This window comes from Pristis pectinata, chromosome 3 (genome assembly GCF_009764475.1).
Source record: "Pristis pectinata isolate sPriPec2 chromosome 3, sPriPec2.1.pri, whole genome shotgun sequence".
Lineage (NCBI taxonomy): Eukaryota > Metazoa > Chordata > Chondrichthyes > Rhinopristiformes > Pristidae > Pristis > Pristis pectinata.
In genome coordinates, this window is record NC_067407.1 from 79,159,118 (window position 1) to 79,182,127 (window position 23,010).

The 23,010-nt window shown below is 43.1% G+C and overlaps 1 protein-coding gene across 1 annotated transcript in view; it reads left to right on the forward strand.

The window, feature by feature from the left end:
- The window catches only part of stxbp5a (syntaxin binding protein 5a (tomosyn)), a 164,426-nt gene that overhangs the window by 75,023 nt on the left and 66,393 nt on the right, over positions 1 to 23,010 (forward strand). The window contains 8 exon segments of the mRNA XM_052011174.1: positions 489 to 556; positions 10,825 to 10,865; positions 12,882 to 13,102; positions 13,994 to 14,172; positions 17,987 to 18,020; positions 18,022 to 18,082; positions 18,085 to 18,112; positions 18,545 to 18,696. Coding sequence (XP_051867134.1) covers positions 489 to 556; positions 10,825 to 10,865; positions 12,882 to 13,102; positions 13,994 to 14,172; positions 17,987 to 18,020; positions 18,022 to 18,082; positions 18,085 to 18,112; positions 18,545 to 18,696 — 784 coding nt within the window.

A 23,010-nucleotide genomic window follows, 5' to 3' on the forward strand; every position in this document is an offset into this window, starting at 1 on the left:
TGGAGTGGTTTTTGCATGGTAATTAAATTGTTATTGATACATACAAAGAAGTTATAAAGAGGAACCACTATCTTAATGCATCAATTTGGATTCAGCCTGTCTCCAGCATTTTTTTTCTTCTTTCAATGCAATGTATTTTAGAATAAATCTGCCACGTAGCACATTATCAAATAGCTGAATAACTTCAAGAGCTTACAGCCTTCCACTGTTCTGTTCCAGTCTAAGCTATATTCAATGTGATCGAGAGTTTGAGGACTGTGTTCCTCCTCCCATGCTTTCTGCTGTATTCGTTCTTTTCTACTTCAAGATAGAAAGTAAAGTGGAAATATGAACCTTGAAGATCCTGGTGAGGAAAGTAGCTCTCTTGTCCATTAGAACTGTCCTAGATGTTTGGATGAGTTTCTGGTTAGTATAGTATGTGATGAGCATCTCTTTTTACAACAAGAAATTATTATGCTGCCTACGTTTATTTTCATTATATCTTCTAGGAATGGCCTATCAATGGAGGTAATTGGGGTTTGGGCACTCAGAGCTACCCAGAGATAATTATTACAGGGTAAGTAAGCAACATTCAGTCTCTTGTCAGTTTTTACTCGGTTTGAGACCTAGGTTTTCTTTTATTACCAAGTTTGTGTGTGGTACTATTCTGTTTTGAGTATAAAGTGTATCGTTTGTGTTTTCGAAAAAAACACATGCACTTGTGGGGTGGTCTTTATGGATGGAATTAAGAAATGGATACAAGTCTATCAAGGTAATTGTTTGCATGCCTCCTGCAGCACCATTAAACTGGTAGAGGCAAATGCAGCAAAGGAAGCATGGTATTAATGGGTGAACGAAAGCATGCTAGCTCATATCTGAAAGGTAGTGAGCTTCTTGTGTGGTCAGGAAAGTTTACTGTTAGTAGTACAGGTTGAAATGCTCTAGTCCGGCATCCTTCGGACCTGACAGGGTGCCAGATCACAAAATTGCCTTTAGAACCCCCTACATAAATGTATGCCCACCCCCCTCGCCTTGCAGTTCACTCTGCATATCCCTTAAGTGGCCTCCCACTGTGAACCACCAGCCTGTGGAAGGTTGTCCTTGGTAAACTGGTTCTCTGTGTACATTTTGTGTTTGTTTGTTTATTTTTTTTTCCACACAAGTTCTTTAAGGGCAAATTTTTATTCTGTATCTCAAATTGTGCTGATATACAGTGCTAATACAGCTGTCCTGGTGGCCTCTTTGCAAACCAATGGCACCAGATTCAAAACAGTCCAGACCATGGGGGTTGCGGGTTCAGAGAGTTTCAACCTCTACTTCCCAGAAATAACAAAGAGGCAGGCCCATTATTAGACTGCATAATGAGAAATGAGCAAGATATAGGTAACAGTCTATTGGTACATAAATGTTTATCTGATAGCAGGTTTTATATGATTAAGTTTGATATAAGGGCAGATCTTCCAGATTCTGTTCTGAACTGCTGGCTATTTGCAGGCAAAACATCAATCTCAACACTTGAATGCATGTTTAAAAAAAGCAACTAAAGTTCTGGAGATGATAAGACGAGAGGTGTTGTTGATAATCTGGACAAACTTGTTAATTAGTAAATCAAGAGGATCAGAAAAACCCAATATGATACAGTTCCATTTCATACCCCTGAGAGACAACAGTTCGATTTTTGAAAGACAGAAGCCACGGATACAGCAAGATTTAAGGGACCATATAAAATTAAAAGTGGAACTATAGAAAAATGTAAAAGCTGGCATTCATACTATGAATTAGGACAATTGCAAAAAAAAACAAAAGTTGATGAAACAATTAAGAGTGACGAAAACTGAGCAAAGGATATCAAAATCAACACAATTTGTTTTCAAGTATTTACAGTAGAAGAGGATATCATTTCATATATCTAGGAAAGCAAATGTATCAGGATTCACCAATGATAAGAAGAAAATGGAAAATGCGAAGAACTCAGCAGGTCAAGCAGCATTTATGGAGAAAAAGTCAATGTTTTGTGCCCATGGACCCTTTGTAAGAACTGAAAAAGTGAGTAGTCAGGCAAGTTGTGGAGAGAGATGGAGTGAATAGAGGGAATGCCTGTGATGGGCTGCAGACCAAAGTTCTCAAGGTAACCATTATTTTAAATTCTGGCAGATAGAAAGAGAAGAGGAAAAAAATATTGGATTGAAACTGAAGTATCCAACAATACCTGTGGGGTGAGGGGAAGGATGGTTACTAGAAGTGGTCGAATTCATTATTGAATCCCAAGGGTTAGAACATGCCCAGAAAGAAGATGAGGTGCTGTCCCTTGCATTTGCATTTGGCACCATTGGAATAGTGTAGGAGGCAGAGTCAGAGAAGTCACTATGTTAGTGGGTTAGAGAATTAAAATGAAGATGACTGGAAGCTCAAGGTCACCATCATTAACTGAATGGAGATGTTCTGCAAATAAGATCGCCCAATATGCATTTGATTTCCCCATTGCAGATGAGACCACATCATAAGTACCAAATGCAGTACATTAAATTGGAAGAAGTACAAGTGAATCACTGCTTCACCTGGAAGGACAGTTTAGGTTCATGGATGGTGGGAAGGGAAGAGGTTTAAAGGCGTCATTGATGTTACTAATATAACATTAACAAGTAGTATAATGGTACTCAAGCATGCCGACTCCAGGCCCAGATAACTTGTATCGTAGGGTTTTGAATGAACTAGGTGAAAACATTTCAGATGCCATAACCAGGATCTTTCAAAGTTCCATTTATTTAATAGAGAAACAAAGGACTGCAGATGCTGGAATCTAGATGGAAAAAAAACAAGATGCTGGAGGAACTCAGTGGGCCAGGCAGCATCTGTGGAGAAAAACCCTGTGCTCCGACCGTAACCATGGTCTGCATCTGCCCGTTGCCAGTCATTTCAACTGATATGTCAGTCCTCAGCCTCCTCCACTGCTAGCAAAAGTCCAAACGCAAACTGGAGGAACGACACCTCATTTTCTGCCTTGGGAGCTTACAGCCTAATGGCATGAACATCAAAATCTCCCACTTTAAGCAAACCAAACACCCCCACCATGCCTCTTCTTTTCTTCCCTTTCCTAGCCTATCTCTCTTTTTTTTCTCCTCACCTATTTTTTTTATCCTCTCCTCCTCTTCCCCCATACCACCTGCCTCCATACCTTTGACCCATCCCCTGGTGCATCTATTCTCCCCTCCTCCCCCGCACCTGCCTATCACTATCTCTTACCTGCATCTACCTATCACCACCCTTTGCCCACCCTGCCTTCCCTCTTTTGTCCACCTATCACTGCTGTTTCGCCCCCTTATATATTGGGCTTCCCCATTTCCTATCTTCAGTCCTAAAGAAAGGTCCTGACCCGAAACCATGACAGTCTGTTTTTCTCCACGGATGCTACCTGGCCTGCTGAGTTCCTCCAGCATCTCGTACTCTTTATCTAACAACAGCTTCTTTAGTTAAACAAAATGTACATATCACTCAATTGTTTATAGAACTTGAGAGAGTGAGAAAAACCAGTTGAACTAGTTAACCTAAAACCATTTCAAGAAATTACTTGAATCTATAACTAAAGATAGTGACTGAACAGCTTGACATTTCAGCTGGTTAGAGGGAGCCAGAATTTCAAGTTGATGCTAGAGTGCAGCATCAAGGGAGTGCCTCATTGTTGAAGGTGACAGTGTTTGATATCACACCTATCAAATTTTTACTGTGTTTACTAACCAGCCTGTTTTATTGTTTGATTGGAAAAAATGAGTTTCTGTGAGTGACCTGACATTTTCTTTCCTTAAGTTTGTGTTGTTTAAACAATGTCCTTGCATTATGCTTAAAAATAAAGGAGGGAAGGGGTTGGACTGCCAAGAAATGAAAGTGATGCCATGTTCATGCAGCATCTGAGGTGGTTAAAGGTGGGATGTATGCTTGTACTAGGTCGATTAGCCTAGTACATAAGCAAAAGATTAAATGTGCTAGAAATTTGAATAATAACTGGAAATGCTGGAAATACTTGGATCAAACTGCAGCTGTTTTGGGTCAATGAAGTTCATCAGACCAGGTGAATATCAAAATATGGAAAGAGGTGGTGGAGAGAAAAGAACAACAAAAACTGGCTTGTGGTGGGATTGGAAAACAGGAGAATTTAAATAACAAAAGGAGCTTTCTGGAACAGGGTGTAAAAAGAGATAACAGCACAAGCAAAGAAACGAAAGATCAAGACTAGAAAATTGTGGCTGTCAGGAGAGATTTTAAAAATTCATATGTAGCGGCTGCTACCGCGATGTGAAAGCAAGACACCAGTCGATGGGTTGCAGAACAAGAACTGGTTTATTTTCCCGCCTCGCGTGGGCCTTTTAAGGGAGACTGTTCCCGCCCACCGAAAACGGAAATGACGTATACGCTATGTCATCAAACCTTTCCCGCGCGCGGGTTCTCCCTGTCGCTCGGGGAAGACGAAGGCCCAACGCCATCTTGGGCCTCGCCGCTCTGACGACATGCGACCCGACCGCCGAGCCGGTTCGCTTGCTCGGATGGTGAGTGGCTACACAAGCCCCCTCACAGAACCAGCGATGCGGTCCCCAAGGTTTGCGGGCTGTGTTAGCCGTTGCTTAGGAGGTCGGCCTCTGCATCGCAGTGCTGGAACTTCGACCGGTTGTTGTAGATCTAAATGGGCCGGTTTGAGGCAGTACGTCGTGAAGACCTCTTCCTTGCCCCCAACGTCCAAAATAAAGGTGGACCCATTATTCCTGATGAGCCGGAACGGCCCCTCGTATGGTCGTTGCAACGGTGCCCAAGGTGTGCCCCTGTGAACAAAGATGAACTTAGTCCCGTAGTTCCTTGGGCTCACAGGATGGGGCTTGACCATGCCGCAAAGTGGGAATCGGTGCCAAGTTGCCGAGCCTCTCACGCAGTCTTTCCAGGACTGCCGTGGGTTGTTCCTCTTGGCCCCGAAGGGCGGGTATGAAATCCCCTGGGACGACCAGGGGCGCTCCGTACACGAGTTCAGCTGACGAAGCGTGGAGAGCTTCCTTGGGGGCAGTGCGTATGCTGAGCAGGACCCAAGGCAGTTCGTCGACCCAGTTAGGACCCTTCAGGTGGGCCATCAAGGCTGATTTTAGATGGCGGTGGAAACATTCCACTAACCCGTTTGATTGAGAGTGATAGGCCGTGGTGGTGTGCAGCTGCGTCCTCAGCATGTTCGCTAATGCAGACCAAAGGCTGGAGGTAAACTAGGTGTCCCTGTCTGAAGTGATGTGGGCAGGAACACCAAAACGTGAGATCCAAGTTGTGAGCAGTGCCCGGGCGCAGGAATCAGTCGTGATGTCAGACAGAGGGGTTGCCTCTGGCCACCTCGTGAACCAGTCCACGATGGTAAGGAGGTACCACGCTCCTCTTGAAACTGGCAGAGGACCAAAGAGGTCGACGTGGATGTGGTCAAACCTTCTACGGGTAGGCTCGAACTGCTGCGGCGGGACCTTGGTGTGTCATTGGGTTTTTGATGTCTGGCAGTGCGGACAAGTCCTGGCCCACTCGCTGATCTGTTTGCGCAGGCCATGCCAGACGAACTTGCTGGCGACCAGTCGGACAGTTGATCTGATGGATGGGTGCACCAACCCGAGTCGAAAACGCGTTTCCGCCAGGCTGCAGGAACTATAGGGCGGGGTTGACCTGTTGCAATGTCGCAAAGGAGGGTCTGCTGACCTGGACCAACCAAGAAATCTTGGAGCTGCAGGCCCGAGACTGCGGTTCTGTAGCTGGGCAGCTCGTCGTCAGCCTCTGTGTGTCAGCCAAGGCCGTGTAGTCGACACCCAGGGACAGGCTGTGGATGGTCGGTCTGGAAAGTGCGTCAGCAACGACATTGTCCTTTCCGGAGACATGTTGGATATCCGTTGTGAATTCGGAAATGTAGGACAAATGTCTCTGCTGACGAGCTGACCAGGGATCGGAGACTTTGGAGAAGGCGAAGGACAAAGGCTTATGGTCGGTGAAAGCGGTGAAAGGCCTGCCTTCTAAAAAGTACCGGAAATGCCAGACTGCCAGGTACAGCACTAGAAGTTCCAGATCAAAAGCGCTGTATTTCAGTTTGGGTGGTCTAAGGTGCCTGCTGAAAAATGCCAAGGGTTGCCAACGGCCTTTGATTAGTTGTTCCAGTACTCCTCCAACCGTGGTGTTGGATGCGTCCACCATGAGGGCGGTTGGGACGTCTGTCCTATGGTGTACAAACATTGTGGCGTCTGCCAGGGTGTCCTTGGCCTTAACAAAGGCAGCTGCAGCCTCGTCGTTCCAGGCGACACCCTTGCCCTTACCAGCCATCAGCGAGAACAAAGGGCGCATGATACGGGCTGCTGCAGGGATGAACCGATGGTAAAAGTTGATCATCCCCAGGAATTCCTGTAGGCCTTTGACCGTGTTGGGACGGGCAAAATGGCAGATAGCGTCTACCTTGGCGGGTAGGGGTGTTGCTCCGTTGCTGGTGATTCTGTGGCCGAGGAAATCGATAGAGTCAAGTCCGAATTGGCACTTGGCCGGGTTAGTCATGAGGCCGAAATCACGGAGACGGGAATACAGTTGGCGGAGGTGGGAGAGGTGTTCTTGGCGGTCACAGCTGGCGATTAGTATGTCATCTAAGTAAATGAACACGAAATCCAGGTCTCGGCCTACCGTGTCCATCAGCCGCTGGAAAGTCTGCACGGCATTCTTAAGGCCGAACGGCATTCGAAGAAACTCGAAGAGTCCAAATGGGATGATAATCGCAGTTTTGGGGACGTCATCCGGGTGGACTGGGATTTGGTGGTATCCCCGAACGAGGTCCACCTTGGAGAAGATGCGGGCCCCATGTAGGTTCGCTGCGAAGTCCTGGATGTGAGGGATGGGGTAGCGGTCCAGGGTGGTGGCGTCATTCAGCCTGCAGTAGTCGCCGCAGGGCCTCCACCCGCCAGTGGCTTTGGGAACCATGTGCATGGGGGAGTCCCAGGGGCTGTCTGACCTGTGAACGATCCCCAGCTCCTCCATGCGACGGAACTCTTCCTTCGGCAGGCGGAGCTTGTCTGGAGGTAGTCGTCATGCTTGGGCATGAACGGGTGGCCCTGTGGTAATGATGTGGTGCCGCACCCCATGTTTGGGCATCAAATTTGTAAACTGAGGTGCCAAAACTGATGGGAACTCAGCTAGGAGCTTGGTGAACTCGTTGCCAGACAGAGAAATGGAGTCCAGGCGCGGGGCTGGTAGGCTGGCTTCTCCCGTGGGTAGGTTTGGAAAGTTCTGTAGTGCACTAGCCACTTCCCTCGCAGGTCGACTAACAGGCTGTGGGCCCAAAGGAAATCGTCTCCTAGGATTGGTCGGGCGACGGCGGCAAGGGTAAGGGTCCAGGTAAAACAGCTGCCGCCGAATTGTAATTGAAGTGTACAGGTACCAAAAGTCCGTATCGTTGTGCCGTTTGCGGCATTGAGTACAGGGTCTTGTTGCCTGTTACGAGTGTCACGGCCGGTCAGGGGCAAAATACTGACCTCTGCTCCAGTATCGACGAGGAAACGCCACCCGGACTGCTTGTCCCAAATGAATAGGAGGCTGTGTCGGCGGCCAGCCGTCGTCGCCATCAGCGGCGGCTGGCCCTGGCGTTTCCCTGAAACTTGCAGGGTGGGCGGCATCAACGGGCCTCCGCGCCCCACCTCTGATGGTAGAAACACAGCTGGTTGCCAGTGTCATCATCTGCGTTTCTGGGGTGTGGTCGCTCAGTTGCTGGGACTGGTTTAGGTAGGCTTTGGGCTCGCGGCCTGGCGATTTGGCCGACGGACAACCCGCTCTCGAGTTTGGCTTTCCACAGGACATCCGCCCGGGCAGCTACCTCGTGGGTTGCTGAAATCGGCATCGGCCAACAGCAGGTGAATGTTGTCGGGTAGTTGTTCGAGGAAGGCCTGTTTGAACATTAAGCAGGGCTTGTGTCCCTCAGCCAATGCCAGCATCTCGTTTGTTAGGGCGGATGGGGATCTGTCCCCCAGGCCGTCGAGATGAAGCAGGCGGGCGGCACGCTCGCGACGGTAGAGGCCAAAGGTCTGAATCAGAAGGTCTTTGAAAGCTGGGTACTTATCCTCCTCTGGAGGAGACTGGATGAAGTCTCCGACCTGGGCGGCTGTCTCCTTGTCCAGAGAGCTGACCACGTGGTAGTACTTTGTGGAGTCGGAGGTGATCTGCCGAAGGTGGAATTGTGCTTCGGCCTGGTCGAACCAGACGCTGGGACGAAGCGTCCAAAAGGTGGGTAGCTTGAGTGCCACTGCGTTGGCTGCTGCGTTGTCGTCCATTGTGCAGATCCAAAATCCATTTGGACCGTCGGGGTCACCAATGTAGTGGCTGCTACCATCATGTGAAAGCAAGACACTAGTCGATGGGTTGCAGAACAAGAACTGGTTTATTTTCCCGCCTCGCGCGGGCCTTTTAAGAGAGACTGTTCCCGCCCACCGAAAACGGAAATGACGTATACGCTACGTCATCAAACCTTTCCCGCGCGTGGGTTCGCCCTGTCACTTGGGTAAGACGAAGGCCCAACGCCATCTTGGGCCTCGCTCCTCCAACAACGCACAACCCGACCGCCAAGCCGGTTCACTTGCTCAGACGGTGATTCACTACACATGCATTTTTTTTCCAGTTCCGATGAAGAGATATCAATCTGAAATGTTTAACCTTTTTTCTGTACTTGGATGTTTCCTGAACTGCTGAGTTTTCCCCAGCATTTTCTGTTTTCATTTCAGACTTCCTGCATCTACAGATTATTTTTTTTTACACAAAATCTATCCGGAGAAAATATGATTTCAGAGTAATCTGAAATTACCAGCGGAATGTGTTTTATATGCTGGAAATCAAAGTGGAAAATGCAACGTGCCAGAATTGCTGATTGATGTCGCTACCCTATTGGCAGGGTGTAACATATCTTTTTGGAAGATTTGGGTACTATTCCTCATGCTTGTGTTGAGCTTCATTAAAATTGGATAGGTGAACGAGGACAGAAAGTTCAGAGTGGGAGAGAGAGAGAGACAGAGGATTAAACTGATGTACCCAGAGGGGTGGGGGTGGGCTGGTGTTGGAATCGCACTTGTGGACTGCACAGGCAGTGTTCTGCTAAGTGGCTGCTCAATCTATATTTGGTTTCCCTGTTAGTCAGATTACCTCAGATTACCAGAATTCTTAAAATTTCTAGCATTTTTTGCATAATCCTTCTCATAATTTCAGATAATTATTCCACATTTGCACCTCTCCCAAACCATTAATTTGTTTCTTTTATTATCCCCATTGCTGCCATCTTTCACCTTGCACCATGATTCCTTTATGTATTTAATCATTCCTGATTTCCTTTTGTCACAACCTTCCTGTTCTCCCTTTTCTTCCCTTCCCTCTTTCTGCATTTTGGAGAAAAATAGATTTTGGAAATCTCATTTGTTTCCAAATGTATGCAGAGAACTGACAGAACATTTGTTAGTATGGTGACGCACTGAAGAAGTGGGATTAAAAATTCAAAGGAAGTGTGTGGCAGATTTTTGTTATATACCTCACTTAGATGAATTCTGCAGTAACTTGTCAAGCAAGGCACATGGTTAAAATATTTGAGATTATTGAATGAATTTGGTGGGTGCAGAGAGAGAGAGAAAGTAGTCGAATCTTTAATAAGGAACTAGGGCTGTCATAGTTTCTTCCTCATTCCAAAAATTATTTCTAACCAATTATGCCAATGTTCCTTACATCAGCCCTGTCTAAAACCTCCTTCTATGGTGCTTTTGATTAGGAAAATGTTTATTTTGTGCAAGTTAACAAATGCTAACCTTGGTCTGTACCATTCATGAGCTGAGTCTTCAATTTTTTTTTGGCTCTTTTTGTACTCCCAGCAATCTCTAGCATTGGTTCCCTAGCATGTCTAGTTTTGTTGCAGTCACCTCCATTTGTACCATATATGTACACAGCATGTTATAACGTATTGTGTATTGATGACAAAAACCTAATATCCATGACCTATGAGTATTGTGGGAGCACCATCAGACCTTGTGTCGGGCTCGCTGGTGTCTCTTCAGAGTAACTGGAAAAGAGCAATAAATATTGTCAGTCACGTCCACATCATAAGAACAAATTAAAACAGAACAAGGCCCTAACAGATCAGATAGCATGAAAGGTAGCCAGGGGGAGGCTGTGGAGGGGAAGTGATAAGGTCTGTGATGGTATGAGAGATGGTGGCCTGATGCCAGTGGCAAAGGGGGTGTTCAAGAGGAGAAGGAGTGTTAAGGGATCATCAGTGCGGGGTAGGGAATCTTTCCTAAAGAAGTAGGTACAGAGGCAATGGAAGAAGAGCCGGCGTCATGGTGGGCGCAGAACTCATTGAGGTTCAGGCATAGATACGAAATTGAGGCCTCTGCCGAAGACAGACCATTCTGCCTCAGAGGGGGGTAGTCAGAGGGCATGGTGAAGACACGGCAGGGGTCAGATGTGGGAGCAGAGGAGGGCAGTGGGGTTTCAGCTATCCACTGCCCTCCATAGATGCTGCTTGACTGCTGAGTTCCTCCAGCGCTTTGTGTGTTAGATCAGATACCATGGTCACTTTGATTTTAAACTCTTTACTTACTGAAGACTCATTTTGAATGAGGCTTTTGTTTTTTGGGTTCAAGTATATAATCTTTTGCATTATAACAAGAACTTAGTGAAGCAGGTGCCTACAACAAATAGGTTGACAGGATTGTATGGTGAATTGTAATATGCAAGGGAAGTGTGCCTTTCAGCCTCGTGTTTGGTTGAAAACCTTCACAGTGAAAAAGATATTAAATCCTGTTTCTCCTCTCCACTGTCCCCTTCCTCATTTAGGCATGCAGATGGATCACTAAAGTTCTGGGATGCTTCAGCCAGTAAGTTGGACAACTTTCATTGTCATGCATGTGATGCTGCTCGCCAAGAGTCACCAATGCATTTTTTTTCTTGTATTGCATTTCCTAAGTTAGAGGCATTACATTGCTTCATTTGGGCAAGTTAGGATTGCCTTCTGCTGAATCAAATTAATTACGCAGATTGCCACCAGGTTAGGAATTTTTGCAGCAGGCAAATTTATTGGTAAAACAACTGAATTATACAAAGTTATTAATGTGGCACAATCCTGTAGCCAGTTCATTCCTGACCTCTGATGCTGTCTGTGGACTTGAACATTATCCCTGTAACTGTGGGTCTCTCCAGGGTGTTTCAGTTTCTTACTACATCCCAAAGACATGCAAGTTAGTAGGTTAATTGGTTACTGTAAATTACAACTAGTGTAGGTAGGTGGTAGGAGAATCAGAATGGAGTTTATGGGTCTGTAAGAGAATGGGTTATAGGGAAGTAAATGGTGGGGGGGAGGTGGTGGAGGAGCGGGGATGGGTTGATGGTTTGCTGAGAGAGCCAGCACAGCTTAATAGACCAACTGGCTTTCTATCTTGTAATAAAATGAACATGAAATTCAGTTATTAACAGTGGTAGATTATACTTCATCATTGAATTGTTCCTTGTTTCTTAATATCTTCATTAAAATTTTAACTTGGAGGTATCAGTCAATTTCCAAAGCTTGGGCTTTGACTGAACATTTGGACCTCAATAACTGCCCAACACTTCCTATTACATTTTTTAATAATGTGCCAAGTGCATACAAGAGGCAGATTCCCTCCAAGTTATGAAATTTTGTTTAGGTTGGCGCAGACACGGCAGGCTGAAGGGCTAGTTCCTGTGTTGTGTCGTTCTTCGGTTCTATATTCTATCTGATTTAAAATTCAAAAGGAAAAAAAATAACTATTAAATCGGCTTGGTTCATTATCCATTAATTTTTCTACCATGCACATGTCACGTGGGCACTGTGTTTCACCCATAATAGTGTAAGACCAAGAAGGAGCATGAGAAAATTAGATAAGGTTCCCTTAGGCTTTTTGACTTTGGTTTAAATACTTTGGCTTTTGTGCTTCAAATTAGTGTTGCAAGTGAATCATCACTTCCATTCCAATGGAAGTATTGTCGTCATGGTTAAATTAAAACCAAAAATGTGAGGTGATCATTCAGTTTATAAGCTGCTATTGGTTTTGCTGCCTTTTGTGCCTTAGAAGGTGGCAGATTAGCAGTTTATACCATGAACTGGATTTAACCACCAGCAGGATATTATGTTGGTTTCTAGTACAATTTTAGATTAGTTTCCCCGAACCGTCTGTCTACCCCCCTCCCCACACCCCAAAATGAATTTATTCTGAAAGATGGGGAGATGATGATTAAGGCAAATAGATTCCTTGGACCATAGGTCCAGTAAATCCCCTCACTGACTTTTTTTTCTTAACTCAACCAAGTTTAGACAAAGATTTAGTTTTGAGCTATTTGGCAAAAGACATAGGATATTAGATCATCACTTGGGATACAACAGGGTAGTGGCTGTAGAATGTTTGGTTTTGAAAGAACAAATCCTTGTGTTTTTTTTCATGCTTTATGGCATATGGATGGGCATCTAGTTTGATTACTGAAGAATTTCCTTTGTTTTCTAGTAATGTGCGTGAATTGATTAAATCATTGCAAGTTGTAGGTTAATTTGTCATTTTATCATCCTTTGGATCAATTAGTTCCTGCTATACAGGAGACTTATCTCATGGGATACTGCAGAACTTATTGGATTAAAAGATGTTAAATATGATCATATCCAAGGAAGGGTATGACAGATGTATTTGACTTTTAGTGGACTACTGTTTGGTTCTTTGGTGGTACTTAGCTAAAAAAAAGTAGTGATCTTATGTAAAACCAAGTATGTTACAGTCTGTCAAAGATCAAGTGGTCAGTATTTAATCCATTTATTTTTAATTTGGGACCAACTCGTCAGGTTGTGATTTAATTTACTTATTCTCCACATTTTCCTTATTCGTTAGTAACGTTACAAGTTTTATACAAGATGAAGACATCCAAAGTATTTGAAAAATCTCGAAATAAGGAGGAGAAACCATACACAGATATAGTCGATGAAGATCCTTATGCCATCCAGATAATCTCGTGGTGTCCTGAAAGTAGATTGCTGTGTGTGGCAGGAGTGTCAGCACATGTAATTGTTTACAAATTCAGCAAACAGGAAGTGACAACAGATGTTATCCAGGTGTGACATCAATTATTAGACTTGCACATATGCTATGATATAGGTTAATATTTATAATGAAAACATGAACATGAGCTTGTAATTTGTCATTCTCTTGGTAGTGAAGTTTTGAAATATATCATTAAATTATATACTACAGGAGTGTGCCTTTAACAGCTTTTTGAAAGAACTCTCCAATCAGTCCGACCCTCTTCCCCATGTATATTATTTCCTTTGCAAGTGTATATCCGATTATCCTTTGAAGGTTATTATTGAATATGTTTCCCTCGCCCTTTGAGACAGTACATTCTAGATTATTATACTCTCTGCCTAATTAAGAATCTCCTCATATCTTCCCTGGTTCTTTTGCCTGTTACTATGCCCATATGTCCTCTGGTTACTGATCTTCCTGTCAGAGCAACAGTGTCTGCATATTTACTCCATCAAAACTCTTCATAATTCTGGAAATCTCCAAATAACATTGGAAATTGTACCAACGTACATTAATAACAGGCTGTCAAAAAAAGGTTTGAGAACATCAGTGAATACATAGTTACCTTGAAGTTTTTATGGGACTCAACTGATGTGATAATTTTCTATCAGGTGCTGACCAGCTCTTATAAATTTAAAAGTTTAGGCATTCAAGTTTGCTGGATTTAGGTTCACAAATTGTGAACACCCAAGCTGATGCTGTGTCATTGTCCTTCATGAAACCATTTAAAAACTTGTATTTCACCCCTTATTTTAGAACTGTTTAGTCTGATGGTGTGAATGAAAATTCACATAACTGAATTTTGGTCAAGAAATGCAGTTTGCTTATACCAAAGTCAGATGCTAAAATCTTAAACGAATAGATTACTGCTGTGACAAAGTTCCTACCTCTTTGTTTTTGCGGTGTTTTCTGCTATTCAGATGCTTGAAATACGATTGCATTATGAAATAAATGACCTTGAGTCACCAGAGACTGATCAAATACCATCAGTGGGAATTTCATGCCAGGGGTCAAATTCTCAGACTGCAAACTCTCAGTCTCACCCTTCCACAAGCAGCACCTCATCGGATGGCCTCCGCGATAACGTGCCCTGCCTAAAGTGAGTATTGATCAATCATTTGTCAGCCTTATTCATTAGTATCGTTTTTATAAAAAGGGAAGAGTTGTACTTAAATATGGACTTTCAGGACTCATCAATACAATTACTACAGTCGATGAAGTACTTATGAAGTATAGTCATTTTTGTAATGTGAGGAAAGGAATAGCTAGTTTGCAGACCACTTTGAGAGTGAGTTAGTTGCGTTCTCCCTCTTGACAATTGCTGTGTTATCTGTAAAATGTGTTTTTTGAGGAATATCAGGGGAAAATGCTCTGCTCTTCTGAGTGTTGCCTACGAATCTTTTACATCACTTGAAAAGCCAGGTGGGCCCTCAGGTTAGCATCTCATCTCAAGGGCAATGTAGGTTCTGCACTGGAATGTTGGCTGGTATTTTGTATTCAAGACTATAATTGATCTTGAACCCACATTCCCTTTTCTCACTTGTGAAAAATATTACCACTGTTTTACATCTGACAATTCAATGAGAGGGAGGAAGCCTATTGAATAAATTTATTTCATCTGATAATAGATAAAAAGAAAAGAAATAGTATTAATTATAAATTTGGTCCCTTGGGTGGCACAGTGGTTAGGGCTGCTTCCTCAGCTTCAGCAGTCCGGGTTGAATTATGGCCATGGGCGTTTGTCTATGTGGAGTTTGCACATTCTTCCCCTGATTACGTGGGTTTCCTTTGGGTACTCTGGTTTCCTTCCATGCTCTGAAGATGTGCTGGTTAGTTAATTGAGTACTGTAAAATTTCCTTAGTGTAGGAGAGTGCTGGTAAGAGAAAGGTGGATATGGAGGAAGGAGAGTTGATAGGTATGCCAGAGAGAACAGATTACTGGGAAATAATTGGGAGAATGGGGTTGCTCTGTAAATTGGCAGACTTAATGGGTTGAATGGCCTCCTATGTTGTGAAAAATATTTAATTAAGTGTCTCTGCATTGTTAATTGTAAAATATCTCACATTTGTGTCTGGGGGAACTGAGGCTCGGTTAGAAATGTGATAGTATTTGTTATTTCATTAAATTCTACTACCCTTCCATCTGTGTATGGATAATTTTATTTGTGCTTTTTATGCTCCTTTTCGCGGTTCAGAGTTCTCCCTTGACCAGTGGATACTGCAGTCACCTCTGAGTCAGGAGGTTGTAGCACTGGTAAATCTGGCCTTTCAGCCCCACCAGAGTTCTGTCATCTTGAATGCCTTGCTGCTATTTAATGTAGATTTTCCTGCAAGTCAGAGGAGAAAAGTCAAGAGAGTGTTGTAGGGAAGCAGACGAGATTTTTGCAGTCTTGGGCATGATTCCAGGATGTTGCATTCCTGGTACCAGTATTAAGATAACACTAAGTGATGGTGAAATATTTAGAGGAGGGAAATGAGCAGTCATGGGCCCGTGCTCTTATCAGTACAAATATCATAGATGTAATGAGAAGCAAAGATTTGCAGGTAGGTTTTTAGTTGGAAAAGAGATTAAGCAGGTAGTAATCTCCAGATCACTCATGGCACCACATGCCAAAAAATACTGATGTCGGTGGCTAGTGCTGCAGAGATGGTGCAAGAGGGAGGGCTTCAGATTCTTGGCATGTCGGTACTGGTTCTGGGGAAGGTGGACACGTAGAGGCCAATGAGTGGCATCTCAACAGGGCTGGGACTAATATTCTCAGGCAGATTTGCTTGTGCTTTTGCAGAGAGTTTAAATGATTTTGGCATTTGGACAGAAAACTAAGCATACATTCAGAAGGGAGAAAAACAGAGATGAAATGCAAAGCATTAAACTAATGAGAGATTTGGAAAACAAGCAAAGGTTAGAAAAGTAGACAAAAGAGAGCCTGGGTGTGTTTAATGGTAAATACCAAATTGCAAGGACTATAGTGAATAAAGCAGATGTGTTAAGGGCAAAAGGGACACTTGAAAGAATGATATTTTAGCATCTTCTGAAATGTTGCTTAACCAGGGCCGGAAAGACGACAATTCATTTCAGAGTAGATGGGTTAAAAAAAAGGATCGAACAACATTGGTTAAAGAAACAATCACCTGTGTGAAGGGGTCAGCAAAAGAGGTCCAAGTTGAAATAAACAACAAAAGAAGGCCAGTGATACTGGAAGTGTGCTATGGATGTCCAAACAGTCTAAGAGAGAAAGACAAACAGATTTGTAGGCAAATCTTTGATGCATGTGAAAACATTAGGACAGTAATATAGGGGAATTTCGGTTCCTCTAATACCAGTTGGGATACAATCAGCATAAGAGACATGAAAGGACAAAAATTCCTAAATTTGTATTCGGAGCCTGCAGGTAGTAAACCAGCAAGAAGGGGAGCAATCTGGATGTAATTTTAGGAACTAAGCTGGACAGATGGAAGAACAACAATGGGATAATTGGTGGTGATCATAATTCATTTAGACTTCATAAAGTTAAGGAAAAGACAGAAGTAAAAAAGTGTAGATTCTAAACTGGAGGAAGACCGATTTTTACTAAGTTGAAAACTGATTTTGCACAAGTAGTCCTTGAAATAGATGTTTGATAAATCAGTCTGAGCAATGGGAGCATTTAAGGAGGAGATTCAAGGGGTTCAGCGTAAAACATTTTCCCCCAAAATATTGTGGGATTGCAAATTTTGGAGCTCCTTGGATGACATAAGAATGGTGCATAGAAGGTAAGGGTGGGGGAGCGGGGCAGGGATAAAAGGAAGCTTTTGTCAGCCACTCAGAGCTTGATACTGCTGAGAGTCTGAAATAATGTAGTAAAGTGTAGGACTGAAATTATATAGGAAATCAGGAAAGCAAGGAAAAAATACTGGCATGTAAAATCCATGAAAATTCAAAAATGTGTAGAGGAAATCTGGGGATAGTATAGGGCCTATTGGGGACCAGAAGTGATGTGTGAGGATATAGGATGTGGGTAATGTTCTATTACTGTGGATTGCTTTACAAAAAGATGGGGGAAATGCTGCCGTGACAAAAGAGTGTAAAATATTGGATGGGTAAACTTGGTAAAAGAGAAAGTATTGAAGTATTCAGCATCTTTGAAAAGCAGTAAGTCATCAGACCTAGAAGAAATGTATCCCAGGTTATTAAAATAAGCAAGAGAGGAATTTGCAAAGGTTCTAACGATCATCTTCTCGTCTTCCTGGTGGAATGCCAGAGGATTGGAAGACTGCTAACATTGTAAGGTTGTTTGCTTAAAAAAAGAGGAAGGCATAACCAAGTAATTTCAGGCTACTGCAGCAAATTACAGACTAATTAGTTTAAATTAGGAATCAATTTAGAGGGGTTGGGGGCATGATAAACCTTCATTTAGAAAGGTACAGATTAATTTAGTACAGTACACTTGAGGGAAGATCATGGGTGGGCAAGTCGTATTGAATTTTTTTGAGTTGGTAACGAGTTAATGAGGACAGTGCCTTTGGTGTTGTCTTTACGACTGTAGCAAAGCTTCTGACAACGTCCCATATCACCAAGCTGGTCAATAAAGTAAAAGCCCACAGGAGAGTGGCAAAATTGAATCCAAAGTTGTACTATGGTTGCTAGCCATTGAGGAAGGTTAATGGTGTTTTTGTGACCTGAAAGCTGTTCCAGTGAGGTTTCATGGGGTTTAGGACTCTGTTCCTTGCTTTTTGTAATGTATATTGAATGATTCAGACTAAATGTAGAGGGCATGATAAAGAAGTTTACAGATAATACATTTGGCTGTGTGGTTAATGATGAGGAAATACTAGACTACAGGGAAGTATACTGTAGATGGTCTGGGTCACTTGGTGTGAAAAAGTGACAATTGAAGTTCATTCCATCAAGTGCATGTGTTTTCCTTCTCCAGAATTAAAAGTACTCCATTAAAACAAGGGGCAGGCTTACCAGGCTGAAGTAGTCATTCAGTTGGTTTGGGTTAACGGCGAGCCTCCACAGCAGATAACAGCCTAGCAGTCAATTCTCATATGGACATGTGAGTACCTGTGTCTACTGTGAGTAAACACTCTGGTTTCCTACAACATGTTGTCCAAGTTCATGGTATTAAAATGTTGACAGTTGACAATGACGATTAGATTTCTGCTTGGCCAAAACGTCTGTTAACCTTTTGTTTCATACTCTAATTTTGCAGTTTTGGTGCAGGTGATAGGTGGGTGATACAACAGTTGGTTCCAAATCAAGTTAATTCCATGTTCATCATGCCTGGTCCTCTGCTGTTACTATGAAGTATCATTTTTTCTCTATCCAGTCGATAGACTACATTCCATTGTCCTTAAATGTATGGGATGTAAATACATATTGACAGAAAACACTGCTTAATTTTCAGGGTGGGATGCAGATTTCAGTGTTTAGGATTTATTAGCAGATTAAAGATATTGTTTAATAATGCCATTTTTTTTCTTTTTAGCTTGGTGTTTGGGAACTGTAATGGTATTGCAATGGTTGATTACATTCAGAAGACTGTACTTTTAAACCTGGGCACAATTGAACTCTATGGTTCGAATGATCCATATCAGAGACAACCAAAGTCCCCCCGCAAAACCCGACAGGCCTCAGGAGGTAAGCACTGGTGTTTTCACTTCCTTAATTCCTGCAGGAGGTGAAATGGATTTGATATGCTCAGTGGAAATAAGCACAGTATGTAGAAGGTGCAATCTGTAGCGTGAAAGCATTAGTTAAGTGGCAGTGCAGTTCATGGCCATCTATTGCAAGGCAGCATGAAGTGCTGTACAACAGTTGCTACTGCTGTGAGAGGAAGGTTTTCTTCTGAAACGAGCATCATCCTCAGCCTGCATTCAGTGAAACACTCCTTTATTATCAATCTTTAGAAATAGGATCAAACAAGCTGGCCTGTACACAGCACATTAAAAATTTGTCTTGGAAAGACTCATAAATTAAAATCAATGGACAAGGAATTAACTGAAAAAGAGCAAAGGCTGAGTATTTTTTAATCATATGAGGGTGGCAGGACTGAATAAAATGTCCAGCCTTTTGTGTGGCAGTTTCTAAGGTTATGATGTAGCATCTGCAATCTCAAACTTTATGGGGTGAATGGCCCCTTGAGCTATATTAGTCCATATTAATAAATAAATGCAATCTTTAAAAAAAAAGTTAAACATAGGGAATTATGGATAAGTGGTGGAAATGGCCTAATAAAAGAATGTAGAGAAAATGTAATAGCCCAAATGAGTGGCAGGTGAAATTCAGTACAGCTATATAAAATATTGCAAGCTGAAAGAAAAGATCAGATGTAATGAATAACTTGCCTGGCAGAAATTTACAAAAAAAATATTTACAGGTCTGTGAGATCATAGGACTGACATGATGGAGGGAATAATCTCTCAAGGGACAAGGTAGTACAGTCCAGAATTAGCTTCAGCAGCTGAGCAACAGTGCTCACCATTGACCTCACTGAGAGCTTCCCACAAAGATCTAGCAATCTCTGGTAAGATTTTCTCCTATTTTTGACACTTTTGCTGTTGGGCACCAGTTTAAAGGGATTCCTGGTGTCCAGTAGCTGAACAGCCAATGACGTTAATATGTTCCAGTTTAGTTGTCACACAAGCACTTATCTGACGATGGGGAAAGTTGGTTACGAATCTCATGTTCTCAAAAAGCAGGACAATCCAACCCAACAAATTACCGCAGTCAGTTTACCCTCCGTCATTGGCAGTGTGATGAAGAGTGTCACCAGCAGTACCATCAAGCTGCACTTGCTCATCAATAACCTGCTCACCAATGCTCAGTTTAAGTTTCACTCAGATCACTCACCTGTACACCTTGGTCCTGACATGGACCAAAGAGTGAACTCCTGAGACGAGAGCAACTGCACCTGACATATACACAGCATTTGTTGGAGTATAATGTTGATAAATACATGGGCTAAAGCATTGTAGTTCATCAATGGGACTGAACTTCCTGAGATTCCCCAGCATACCTCTGGGAAGCAGATATTGGTCCTATGCCAGGTCAGATATGGCACATGATCTGAGACCTCATTGATTTCAATGGGGTTTTCGGGCACAGATTTAGGAAGCAACATAGAAGGTAAATAACTTTTTTTTTATTCTGCCATATTTTACTGTTTTCAACTTTTTCTAAACTTTTTGTTTTCCCTGAGCTTGGTCATTTTCAATTTTTTTTAATCATTTCAATTCTAGTAATTTCCTAATGATTCTCAGACTTGGAGGCATTTTGGAAAAAAATTATTAAAATCATTGACACCTTTGATAGATCACAAGACAAGGGAGCAGAAGCAGGCCATTCGGCCCATCGAGTCTGCTCCAAGGAAAGGGAAATAGAAATGAGAAATGGGGAATGGGGGAAGAAAAAAAACTATTCTAATCCCAATTTCCAGCCTTATCCCCATATCCCTTGATATACTGACTATTTAGATATCTATCTATCTCCTCCTCGAACGCCTCCACTGTTGTACGTGGCAAGGAGTTCCACAAATTCACCACCCTCTGGCTAAAGAAATTTTTCCTCATCTCTGTTTTGAAACTGTACCCTCTAATTCTAAGATTGTGCCCTCTGGTCCTGGACTCACCCACCAAGGGAAACAGCCTAGCCACATTTACTCTGTCCTTTCCTATCAATATTTTAAATGTCGCTATGAGGTCCCCTCTCATTCTTCTGTACTCCGGTGAGTACAGTCCAAGAGCCGACAAACGCTCCTCATACGTAAGCCCTTTCATTCCTGGAATCATCCTCGTAAATATCCTCTGAACCCTCTCCAACGTCAACACATCCTTTCTAAGATGTGGGGCCCAAAACTGCACACAATATTCCAAATGAGGCCTCACTAGTGCCCCGTAGAGCCTCATCAACACTTCCTTACTTTTATACACTATACCTCTCGAAATGAATGCCAACGTAGCATTCGCTTTCTTTACCACCGATCCGACCTGGTGGTTAACCTTTAAGGTATCCTGCACGAGTACCCCCAAGTCCCTTTGTACTTCCGTGCTTTGGATTTTCTCTCCTCCTAGATAATAATCTGCCCGCTTATTTCTGCTTCCAAAGTGTACAATTGCACATTTCTCTACATTGAATCTCATCTGCCATTTCCTTGCCCATTCTCCTAAACTGTCTAGGTCCCTCTGCAGCCTTCCTATCTCTTCAATACTCCCTACTCCTCCCCCTATCTTGGTGTCATCCGCAAACTTAGCCACGAAACCATTTATTCCATCATCCAAATCGTTAATGTACAAGGTAAAAAGGAGCAGTCCCAACACCGACCCCTGCGGCACACCACTAGTAACCGGTAACCAACCAGAATGAGATCCTTTTATTTCCACTCTTTGCTTCCTGTCAACCAGCCAATGCTCCACCCATTCTGTTATCCTACCCGTAATTCCATGACCTCTCATCTTATTAATCAGTCTCTTGTGAGGCACCTTATCAAAGGCCTTTTGAAAGTCTAAATACACAACATCTACTGCCTCTCCCTTATCCACCCTACCTGTGATTTCTTCAAAAAACTCCAATAGGTTGGTCAGGCAGGATCTTCCCTTCACAAAACCATGTTGGCTAGGACCTATCTTGCCTTGCGCCTCTAGGTATTCCGTAACCCCATCCTTGAGGATAGATTCCAATAACTCTCCCACCACTGACGTCAGACTAATAGGTCTGTAGTTTCCTTTATGCTGCCTCCCACCTTTCTTATACAACAGAACTACATTTGCGACCCTCCAGTCCTCCGGAACCACGCAGGAATCTATCAATTTCTGGAAAGTTATTGCCAATGCCCCCGCTATCTCTGAAGCCACCTCCTTCAGAACCCGGGGATGCACCTCATCCGGTCCAGGAGACTTATCAGTCTTTAGCCCATTTAGTTTTCCTAGCACCTTCTCCCTAGTAATCTTAACTGAACTCAATTCCATTTTGTGAGACTCCTGACTAACCAGCACATTGCTGATGTCCTCCACGGTGAAGACCGATGCAAAATATTCATTCAATTCCTCTGCCATCTCTCTATCGTCCATTATAATAGCTCCTGCACCGTTATCAATTGGTCCTATATCAACCCGTGTCTCTCTTTTACACCTTATGTATTTAAAAAAACTCTTAGTATCCTTTCGAATGTTATCCGCCAACTTCCTTTCATAATTCATCTTTTCTTTCCTAATGACCTTCTTAGTTTCTCTCTGCAGGTTTTTAAAAGCTTCCCAGTCTTCTGTTTTCCCACTAATTTTTGCTTCTTTGTACGCCGCCCCTTTTGCTTTTATTTTAGCCTTCACCTCTCTCGTTATCCACATTTGTGCCTTTTTTCCATTCAAAACCTTTTTTCTTGGAATATATCTATCCTGCAATTTCCTTATTTCCTGTAGAAATTCCTTCCATTTCTCCTCTGCCGTCCCTCCAGCCAGCTTACTCTTCCAATCAATTAGGGCCAACTCCTCTCTCATACCATTGTAATTTCCCTTGTTCCACTGAAATATCGATACACCAGTTATCAGCTTCTCCTTCTCAAACTTGAAACTGAACTCAATCATATTGTGATCACTGGTTCCCAGTGGTTCCTTTACCTTTAGTTCCCTAATCACCTCCGGTTCATTACACAGCACCCAATCCAAAACAGCCGATCCCCTGGTAGGCTCTTCAACAAGTTGCTCTAGAAAAACGTCCCTTAGACATTCCACAAACTCCCTCTCCTGAGTACTACCGCCATTCTGGATTTCCCAGTCCACCTTCATGTTAAAATCCCCCATAATTATCTTCACATTGTCACTCTGGCATGCTTTTTCTATCTCAAACTGCAACTTATCGTCCACTTGCTGACTGCTATTAGGGGGCCTATATATGACTGCTACTATTGTCCTTTTACCCTTGCTATTTCTTAGCTCCACCCACAAGGATTCCACCTCCTCT